This window comes from Colias eurytheme, chromosome 5 (assembly GCF_061535395.1).
Source record: "Colias eurytheme isolate Ceu_HAF_F1 chromosome 5, ilColEury1 Martin Lab GWU primary, whole genome shotgun sequence".
Classification (NCBI taxonomy): domain Eukaryota; kingdom Metazoa; phylum Arthropoda; class Insecta; order Lepidoptera; family Pieridae; genus Colias; species Colias eurytheme.
The window spans coordinates 722,923-734,934 of NC_142984.1; the positions used below are offsets into that span (position 1 = coordinate 722,923).

Here is a 12,012-nt window from a genome sequence, read left to right on the forward strand (position 1 = left end):
GTTTTAGTAGCTTTTAAGTTAAATAATAAACGAGTTAAAACTATTTTCGACGTTATATTAATTATTAAGACATCGATTCAGTTGATTTTGGACAAATTTTAAGAAGAGCAACACACATACGAATATTCGTATGATTTATATTAATTATTAAAGAATCTGAAATAATATTTCATTATATAAGTAGGGTTGGGTTAAAATCAACAAGCCACAATTATTTGTTTTTTTAGTCGACCGTCTGACTCTTAGGTCTGACTCTATGGGCAAAAATCACGCAACTCTATGATTTATTATTTACTAGATTTCCACCCGCGGCTTCGCTCGCGTTTTCAAAGGAAAACCCGCATAGTTCCCGTGGGATTTCCGGGATGAAACCTATCCTGTATGTGTTATTTCAATAAAAATAGTATTGTTAAATAGGTAAAATGTATTACAAGAATGACAACAAAATCGAATTGAGAATCTCCTTTTTTTTGAAAAAAAAAAACTGAAAAAAAAAAAAATTTTTTTTCCAGCAAATATTTTGTTTTTAAATAAATTCCGTAATAGTTGCGAACCCACTGCCTGGCCCTAGCGGAAATCGGATGTTTATAATTCTCATAATATTGATAAGGGAACGTGTACTGCAATCATAGAAAAACATGTTTTGCTAAATATATAGAGGTCATGGATACTTAGTTTGTTTGCGAACGTGTACTTTTTGGAATGTTTTAAAGTGAAACTTTTATTACATCGTCTCAAACTTTTTGGTCTGTGTACAGTGTAGCGCATGTCGCGTGACGGTCGAAGCACGATAATAAAATCGTACAAATACGATAATTTTTTGCCTAAGTTTCACTTTTACCGTGATAAAACCACACAACATTTTTGAATTAAAAGTTGATTATTTTGTTTTAATTTCCGAATTAATTTTATTTATTTTGAAAAAAACACTTATGTGGGTAGAAATTTATATTAATTACAGTATGTGCTATTCTATAACGGTATCTCGAAACCAAGGCATAGGCACAATGTTAATACATAGGTTATTTTTATAATATAAATATGCAATAATGTTATATAATAATGTTTTATAATTAAATCAAACATTAATTACCTACAAATAACGTATTTATTAATAGTAGGGGAGGCCAAGAGGGGATTTTGGGATTTACTCGAGCGCGTCAGATTACTATAAGGGACGGTACCTTAGCTATTCATTAGTACCTCTAGTCAATATGAGCAGTTATGGTTGGTGGGTGCGCTCAGGGGCCCCGCTGGAAAATTTGAATAATCCATAATTCCCTAAGGTTGAGCTCGAATCGTCAAATTAGCGAAATGGAGACTTCTTATATTGTAATTAACCCCCCCATATATTAATCTGACGCGCTCGAATAATATTACTTTAATTTTTTACCCTTTCTTCATAGCGATTAAATCGCCACTTAAATCGTCAGATTAACGTATACTTTTTTCAGTGACGTCCTGGAGCATGCAAAATATCAATATCTAACGCGTTTGAGTATTTCCAAGCCAATTTTTTTCTTTTTTAAATTAAAAAAAATCAAAAAACCCTTCCCCACCGCTAAAAGTGAAAACATTATAGGACCTTTTTTTCTCGCTATGGTCTAATCTACCAATTCTAATAGGTTCCCGTGACGCTCGAGTAAATCCACATTTAGCATCCTGGGCTCATTTACTATAACCTTAAAATCACTTAAACTTTGATAAGAGTTATTTTCTTTGATAAATTTTTTTTAATCAATTACATAACTTGAAAGGTTATCCCAAAATGTTACGTATTTTTATCGTTCTGTACAAATAAGATATTGTTTTTAATAATATTATTGTTTTATATCTATAAATAAAATAATAGAGATCTTTGTCCCTGGAGACATTGTATCATTTTTTTAATATGTTATGATCGGTGTCTTATGAATTATAAACTAAACATTTATATGATAATTTCTGTAGTTTTTGTAGTTATAATCATTGTAAATGCTATTAAATCAATTTACAACCAATACGACTGGTTTCTTTTACAATCTATAACAGTTATAAAAACAAACGAACATTTCATATTTGTACAAAATATAACATTATAACATCACGTTATTAGGTACTTAAAATAATACAACATGCGTATTGCGTTTGCGTACATATTCCGCATTCCACAAAATGTAAGAGTACATTTATATACAGTACGCACACACACGCACACACACACACACGCACTCGCACACACTCCACGCTGACGTCATCCCGCAAAAGGTCTGCCGGACCAAATAAGGAGACCAATTTCTCTATACACCTAATTTAAAATTGTTATAGCCTCAGCAGTTTTTGCCGCTACCTAATTGAAATGTAATAATCCCCGTAAAAACTATTACTCACACATAGTAGGGTTCGAGCCCTAAGTCGGACAGAGATGTCACCATGCGCACGGCCACGTGGGTGCGACAAGGAGAGGCGATTCAGCCTTGACCTGCGCGCGAATTGTGTAAGCGGTATGTCCTGCTCCAAACTAGCAAAATGGCGCGGAATAACTTTGTTTCGAGCAAATTTATGTTTATAATAATTTTAATTTAACTCGTAACTTTTTAACCTTAACATTTAAATTCACTTGTTTTACTAGCTTTTGTTCGATCCTCTAAAGATAAGCCCCCTTAAGGCTTACTACGATATCTACGATATAGTTATTCATCTCCACGTGTAGCTCGTTTAAAACATTGACTGAGAAAGGAAAATTAAATTCGTTGACCCGATATTACCCATTTACTAATTTATCAGAAAATACAGTATTACACACATTTTCCTCGTACCTTCCACGTGTAAGAAAATATCTTTTGGGCTTTTTACGTGTTTTTCCGAGATAGAAACAGACCCCGGGCTTGTTTCGTTCTGTTTTCTAAAACATTTGTTATTTATGGCTTTGCATAGATTTACGAGCTTATAGATAACGTTATTACGTTAAGCTTTCATACATAAATGCTTTTAAAGTTGAAATTGTTAACAAGTATAAAACTGTTGTAAAAAAGTTATTTTTTGATAAATAATTTTATGGAATTCAATTCTACCATAAAGGAACACTGGAATGCAAGAGGACCATTAGTTACTAGATTAATAAAAGTTAACAACTTTTCGAAATGTAAAAACTGACAAATAAGGAAGGTTGAAATATCTACGTTTACTGGCAGGGTACTATTAATAGTAAACCATACAGATTAAAATCATAAAAATTGAAGCTTTATTTTATATTTTATCTTATTTTTATTTACATAAATAGATAAAGATAAATGTATTTTGGATCCTAAATTGTTTAGGGCTATTTTCATCTGCCTAATAAAATATTATGTCAAGTTTTATCAGTTACATCAAGTTATGTCAAATTAAAACTTACAATTACGACTCATATCTGAGATGGCACAGTAAAAAGAACTCGCTTCATTAAATAATTATAAATTGTAAAATATTTAATGTAATAACATCCGGTAATTATGGAATATATTTAGGTTGGTGTTAATAACAACAGCCTTGAGTTATGTTGTAATTTAATTGGCCCAATGACCCATTTATATGTGTGCCCTTACACCTACTAAAAGTCTGTGAATCACTATTTAACTGACTTAAAAAATGATGATCTATGTTCCGCACTCTTTATTGACTTCTACCCGTTTTAAAAGGCATTTTTCGCTCTTGTTTTTATGACACTTTTTATACAGTTGATATTCAGTTGTTTTATTTACTTAAAATTTAAAATAAAGAAAAAACTAAAGAACAAATAAAAAATCACCTCAAATTAATTAATTTGAAGGTACCTATAGAAATTACCAAGTTGTTCAACATAAACACGTATAAAAGTATATAAAAAGCCACAATATTTAAAGTACAATATAATGGATTTTCCTAACTTCGTTACAAAGAAGCGATCACAAAGTAGATTCTGTTTAACTTAATAAATATTGATGGGAGGTTCCACTTGACTGGGCTAACAACAAGACAGGAAGGTTGGTTGTTACCTCCGATATTCCAGTATTTACGCCCCATTTCACGTAATTATCTGTCGTAAATACAACCGATACAGTGTAAGTATAGATACGCGCGTATTTTGGGGCCCCAGTTACTTTCAATCATGTCAAAAATTATTATTTATCTAGCAGTGAAAATATGAAAACAAAAATACTATGTACCTAATGTTCAAAATCTTTAAAATAAAAGATATTTTAATGTCGTACCATATATTAAACAAAACATTATTAGCCATGTTAATGATGTGAATGACGACTTAGTTGTAAATTGTAATCGCTCATTAAAAAAAAACATTATAATATGTAGATTGTAGATATTAAGTTTTAACATTTTACAAACTAAAACTTTTTGAAGCTTTTTTTAAACTTTGAGTACCTAGAGTATAAGAATTATTTTAAGTGAAAAAGCAAATAATTAGACTTATTATTTTTAAGAGACTAAGAATCACATAATATTATATGTAATTAGAAATACTTGGGGCCTCTACACGCTCAAGTACATCCCTGCTCAAAATTATTGAATCCAGTAAAAACGTTGTATCAGAAATGATGAAATCGGAAACGAGAACAATACGTCAAATTGTCACAATTTGTCTTTGAAATGAATTATCTTTCGCGAACACGTAATTTATTGAATCTTCTCTTTATTTAACGATATCCGCTCTTTGAAATACCAAAGAACGTCTTTGCGACGTATAATAATATCATCCAGGTGGTATCTAATTCATAATTGAGAACAAAGAAAGCAAAAAATTATGGAATAGTTCATTATTTGAAAAGAAAAACTAAAAGAAAAGCATCAATCAACTGTCGTCGATAGACAATATTTTTCTATTTCTTCTTTATTTGCTATCTTTTGGGTAAAATAATTTGGAAATCGAACCTCATTAATATTTTAACTCTATAGATTTTTGCACGCCTCATAAGCGAAGCGTTGAGGTGGGTACTACTGTCACTTCGCGCAAAACATCTGATTTTTCAAACTTAAAATGTCTTTATGTATCATACATTGCACTTGTAAGATAATACATACACACACATATTAAGAAAAAACACTATTTTTAACGTTCATGATATTTTTGATGTCATTTTTGTTATTTAAACTAGTTAAAAAACAGTTTAAAAAAGTTCTGTCTTGGACGTCCGTGTGTCTGTATGTGCGGATCCTTTTTCTTGTTAACACGATAGCGACCGAAATACTTTACTAATCGAGTCTTTTTTTTTATCTTACGCTTGAGTATGCTCAGGAATAGAACCCTTTCATTTTTCAGGGTCTGATTCGATGTGGTTTAATTGTTATTAAATAAACAAAAATAATAATTAATAAATATTTATTAAAAAAAAATTATGAGGCGTGCACTTTTGGATTTTCCAAATTATTTTAAATATTGCTGTGAGCCCAGGCGGGCTTCTACAGCTTAACCGTGCTTAAATCTGTTGAAAACCGTATGTTTCATATTTTCACAAGATTTTTCACTTTATTATTGATTCATCCCACTTATAACCATACGAATAGGTACCTCGACCTTACCTCATATAAATAACCAAGCCATTTTTTATTTCTTGACGGTTTTACTGAAATAAAAAGTTTCTTTACCAGTTAATGTTATTATAGTAACTTCGGAAAAGGTCTGTATGTTTATTTGGACATCATAACGTAAATTTATGGCTGGATACATTTTGGTAAGTGGTTATTTCTGATCCTCAATTTCAGGAAAAGAAAATAGCATCGTTTACTTAGTATTTGTATAGGTTATCTTTATTTCTTTATGTTTATTTCTTGTAGTATACTTAGTGGATAATTTATAGCTGGAGATCAAGACAAGCTGTAGACATCTTAGTATAAATTTGGAGATGGTTTGTAAAATATTAATATGGAATATCTCTGTTGCAGAACGTGCTAGAGCCTCACAAACTTCCTCGTTTATATTAATTTTAGTACAGTTGTTCTGGTAACATGGTCAGTATATAAAAGTTGTTACGACTGATTGCTACGGGTCTCTTCATTCGCACGTGGTATAAACTGATTACTACAGGTCTAATATTTCACGTCTTGTTTTGTAGATGTCGCAGTACCACCTTCTAATATTCTACGTGTTGTTCCTTTTACATGTTCTTGTATTATTTCGCAGATGTGCCGGTAACATGGTCGCCGAGCGGCCGCAGCGCTGTGCTGAGCTGCGAGGTGGCGGGCTGGGAGCGCGTGCAGGCCCGCCGCCCGCCGCCGCCGCTCGACGATGAGCGGGCGTTTTTGCCGGCGGCCTCTTGGCGGAGAGGGGATGGGGAGTTCTCGTATAAACGGTATGTTGAGATATTTGAAAGAAATAAATATTATATTTGTATCTCTGTAACACTTAAGAGATAGATTATATTATACAAGCTATGCATCATGGTTTTACCAGCTTCGCTCCTATGGGTCTTAGCGTGATGATTGAAGACCTATGTAATGTTGACATTTATAGGTCTTCAATCATCTCTAGGAACAAGTGATTACAGTTCTGTTGAATGACTTATATTATATCCAATACATGCAAAAATTTCGTTGTATTAACTTTTAAAATGCTACTTTATATATGTATACCTCATATGCGACGCGATAGGTGTTCGAACATAAAATTATGAAGAGAACTCTAACATATATTATTCTAAAACATATTATTTTTCATTTGCAGGGTGTCCGAAAACAATAAGTTTGAAGTGCGCAAGAATGGGGGTGGTGATGGCGTCTACCAGTGCAAGATGCGGCACCACGACGGTGAGGTGCTCGGATATCCAGTTAATCTTAAGTTTTCATGTAAGTATTTATACTATACAAGCTGTTCCCCGTGGATTCGCTCGCGTGGTCGAAATAAATTCTCATGGTTCGAACTTAGGTCACCTACTTTATCTTCTTGGGGGTAGAATTTATTATTATATCAAAGAAATTTCTTAGCGGATGCCTTCATCATAGTAATTAGTAGTTATCTGCATGCCAAATATCAGCCCGATCGGTCAAGTAGTTTGGTCTATTCGTTGATACATCAGTCAAAACATGTAAAGAAGATTTAGGGAGCTTATTGAACAATATTGCACTTATTTAAAGAAAATCTATACTAATATTATAAAGCTGAAGAGTTTGTTTGTTTGTTTGTTTGTTTGTTTGTTTGTTTGAACGCACTAATCTCGGGAACTACTGGTCCGATTTGAAAAATTCTTTCGGTGTTAGATAGCCCATTTATCGAGGAAGGTTATAGGCTATATTTCATCACGTAACGGGCAACAGGAGTGGAGCCACGGGGGTGAAACCGCGCGGAGCAGCTAGTGTACTATGAAATGAACACTCATTTATTTCAAGCTAAAGTTGAGCTTTCAAATTGCGTTTATTTTTATTTTTGGCTATAACAGTTTTAGATGACTTCTTTTCTATTATTTCAATGCTATTTGTCATCCCATCATCATAGAATTCTACTATCCTATATAGAAAGATCATGGTTAGTTTCCACTCGTTATTAATAAAGTTGATCCCTCATCCCGGGAGGGCTATTACTCCTCGGTTTGACGTAAAGTATAACCTCTTCGTATAGCGTGATGGAGGATAATATTTGCTTTCTTTATGACAGCTTTTTGAACTACCAAAGGTAAACGTAGGATTGGTTGGGGAATCGTTTTATTAGTCGGAAGTAGAGTTTAAATGCACTTGTGGTATAGGGTAGGCTATATTACCTATGTATACTAATAATATACAGCTGAAGAGTTTTTTTGTTTGTTTGATCGCGCTAATCTCAGGAACTACTGGCCCGATTTAAAAAATTCTTTCGGTGTTGGATAGCCCACGCGGGTGAAACCGCGGAGCGCAGTTATATGTCTTGGTATTGTAAATAATTTGTTAGGCTGTGGAATAGTAAAATACAGAAGTGAGATGTTCTCGAAACTAAATTGTAGTGTTTTTACGTGTTTTAAAAGTTTGGAAACTCAAATTTTAATTTTTTTATTTTATGGTCACAAAATAGAAAAAAAAAACGTGACATTCTTTTTAATTCGTAATAAGTTGTTACAATTGTTCATATAAATAAATTTATTTAAGGAAAACTAAATGAATATACTTAAAAACACAACAACAAATACAAATATCGTACTTAATACTAAAATAGTTTTGCGATTAAAGTAGGTAATTGCATTTTTCCGATAACCTCTTTTTCCAGTTTTAATATGTATTTCCAAGGAAAAAATTGTCTAGCATCGCAAACAAGTTTTAAATCGAACATTTTATAAATAGAAACTAAATTGATGTCAAACGTATGAAAATAGCTACATTAATGAAATAGTGCAATTAAAATTGATTATTCATTCAACTTTATTACCCACTTTAAAATAGTTATATAACATAGAAATTAAGCGCATCTATGAAGATAAAAGTATAAAAATAGTGTTATAATATGTTGAAGAGTTAATTTTATAGACCAATGTTTGTCTAGTCATGGCATTCAATTAATTCCTGCTATTATTATAAAAAAGTTTACTCAAAAAAAGTTTACTTAGTCACGCAAAGCTTCCAAAATGTTTATGCAGTTTGCTACCCACATTAGATTATGAATACATAGGTACTGACATATCTTTTGATTTAATATTTTTGTGCATGAATAGTTGGCAATGTAGTTGTCATTATTTAATGTAAATGCTTAGCTGTCGAATCCTATAAAATGCCGCTTTCCTTTGACTCGTGGCGCATTCGTACAATTCGTGCCTATAGGGGCTCGGACGTTATATATGTATATTCGACGTTCGACCCAACTACCCTCACTTTGCTAATAGTCGTTGACTTGCTGCGTTTTGTTATCAACAACCTACATAAATTACTTAGCTGTGTAGAATCGCAGAACATTCTTATTACATTCAAACTAATTTTTAACCCAGCTCACGTGTAATTTCTTATAAATACAGTTTAATTTTTATCCCTACGTATTAACGTACACCTTTTATCATTAAAATGGACTTTTCAAAGAATGTTATCAAATAAATCAATCAATGACCCACAACGCTACTTCTTATCTACACTCATTAACTATCAATCAAGATTTGGTATTCAAAGCATTAAAGAGACTAGACCAAAAAAAAGGAGCCGGTTCAGATGCAATACCACATGTATTTGCCAAAAAATGTGCTAAGGAATTATGTTATCCATTAACCGTTATATATAATTTATCACTCAAACAAAGTATTTTTCCATCAGCTTGGAAGGAGTCGATCATAGTTCCAATTCCTAAAACAGGCGACGCGAATTTGATCAACAATTACCGACCTATATCAATCCTATCTGTTTTTGGTAAGGTATTTGAAAGTCTCATCTGCCCAATTATCACTTCTCATATCAAACAATCAGTCAGTAAGTTTCAGCATGGTTTCACAAAAAATAGATCCACCAGCACAAATCTTCTACTTTATCTCGAATGTCTTGTAGAGGCTGTTGAAGCGCATACTTGTGTTGACGTCATATACACAGACTTCTGCAAGGCATTCGATAAAGTTGATCACAATATATTGATCCAAAAGTTACACAACATTGGTATTGGCGGTGAGACCACCGATAACTCGATAACTCGATAACTCGAGATAACTAAGATAACTCGAAAACCATCCCAACAGACGTTGGGATGGTTTTCGAGTTATCTTTTGGGTCGCTTTTCTAGAGTAGTGGTAAACGGTTTTGCTTCTGAGCCCTTTTCAACTAAATCCGGAGTTCCACAAGGGTCGCACTTAGGTCCCATTTTATTTAATATATTCATAAATGACCTCCCACTTAACTTAAAGCACTCAAAAATATTTTTATTTGCAGATGACCTTAAAATTCTGAGAACAATTAAATCAACCACTGATAGTACCCTTCTCCAAAAGGACATAAATTCTTTGGCAGAATGGTGTAAAATGAATAAAATGAAACTTAACTCAGAAAAATGTTACCATATACGATTTAGCAGACATAGAAGTAGAGGTATTATTGCACCCAGTTATCAGATTAATAATCATATCTTAGCAACAGTAGACAAAATAAAAGACTTAGGTGTTTATTTCGATGCAAAACTTAGTTTTCACGCTCACTTCAACCATATAATTAATAGCGGTTTCAAATTGTTAGGTTATTTACTGAGAACTTGTAAAAATTTTAGGAACCCTTACAAAAATTACCCTCTTTAATGCCCTTGTTAGAAGCAAATTAGAATATTGCAGCGTAATATGGAATCCAAAATACAATATTCATATTAACAATATTGAACGCATTCAAAAAAGATTTTTGTGGCATCTTGCGTATAGTTGCAACGTAGCCAAAAAAATTCGTAGTTACTCAGAACGTCTTGATTATTTTAAAATACGAACACTTTATCAGAGGAGGAAGGTTTTGGATCAGGTCTTTTTACATAAATTGGTGAATGGTTCAATCGATTGTGTGTCATTGGTATCTCAGCTTAATTTTAAAGTTCCAGTCAGATTGCCTAGACATTCTAATAATATGCCGTTCCATACAAAATTCCACAAAAGTAATCTAGGCCATTATTCAGGCATTTCTCGCCTTACCAAAGAATATAATAATATAGTTTCTGGCAATAACAAGACTATTGACATTTTCTCAAACACTGTACATAAATTTAAAAAGGAATTGCTCTCGATTGAACCTTTACCAAAACCCAGTTGATCAAATGTAGTTTTATTTTAACATTAATTGATTATTTTGCCGTCAAAATTGGATTTATGTATTATGTATATGTATACTTTTTTACCTAATCTGCAGCTAGCTGCAGACTGTGTGTCTTTGATTTAATGTTATATTAATTGTTAGTGGTGGTTGCCTATAATTGTGACAGCACTATGTCTACGATTGTTATTACTTTAATGCTTTTATCTATGTATCAGTGTATGTCATGTTGGTGATCCTTAAGAAATAAATAAATAAATAAAGTAATTACTATCCCTTTCCCAAAACTATTAAAGTTAGGTACATCCGTCCCTTGGAAGTACCCTCGTCTATTTAGACTTGGCACAAATGGGCTTAAAATTGTGATACAAGTTAAATTGAGATGCGTAATGTTCGGGTGGTTCTTGTAATGGACTTGTGATTTACAATGGAAATGCCTGTTTGTTTATTGATGAAGTGCTGATCTTTCTATTGTGGGAAACCTATTTGTTGGTTTGCTCAATTGGGTGTGGAATTCGTTGAAGTTGTATTGTTTTGTTTATTACTAGCTTTCCGCCCGCGGCTTCGCCCGCTTTGTCTAAAACAAAATAAATTATATACTAAAACCTTCCTCTTGAATCACTCTATCTATTAAAAAAACCGCATCAAAATCCGTTGCGTATAGTTTTAAAGATTTAAGCATACATAGGGACAGAGAAAGCGACTTTGTTTTATACTATGTAGTGATGTACGTAACTTGGGTTCATGTTCATTTGGTATTTTCATCGAAGTATTTATTTAATAGATTGAATTGTAATTGCTATAAAGGAAAAATAAGATAAGAATAATTAGTTCCTGTGATTCCATAACTGATATTTTCGAGAGAAAGCTTATAAGATCATTTTAAATATTTGTATGCAAAACTATATTTGTTTCTAGCATGTACAATACAAAAACATATGAGATATTGTGTAATAAACAAACAAATTAATTAAAATGAGACAAGCACAATAAAATTATTAATTAACCATTAATAATGAATACCTACCACAACGATTACAATTTGGCATAATAAATATTTCCAGTATTTAATGAAATGATGTTACAATCTGGCTATAACTGGCTCAAAAACTCATAAATTTAAAAGTATGGCTTTTTTTGAGTCACTTTCACGACTTACTGATAAAACAACTAAAAGATAGCCTATTTAACGGTATTTGTGTTTTATACATTACTATAGCTGTGCCGTGCGGTTTCACCCGCATTACTCCGCTCCTATTGGTCGTAGCGTGATGATATATAGCCTATAGCCTTCCTCGATAAATGAGCTATCTAACACCGAAAGAATTTTTCAAATCGGAC

At 32.5% G+C, this 12,012-nt stretch overlaps 1 protein-coding gene across 1 annotated transcript in view; it reads left to right on the forward strand.

Moving 5' to 3' along the window:
• The window catches only part of LOC149908234 (protogenin A-like), a 92,475-nt gene that overhangs the window by 54,813 nt on the left and 25,650 nt on the right, over positions 1-12,012 (forward strand). Inside the window, exons 2-3 of the mRNA XM_090101671.1 lie at positions 6,137-6,305; positions 6,677-6,798. Coding sequence (XP_089957797.1) covers positions 6,137-6,305; positions 6,677-6,798 — 291 coding nt within the window. The remainder of the gene's footprint in view (positions 1-6,136; positions 6,306-6,676; positions 6,799-12,012) is intronic.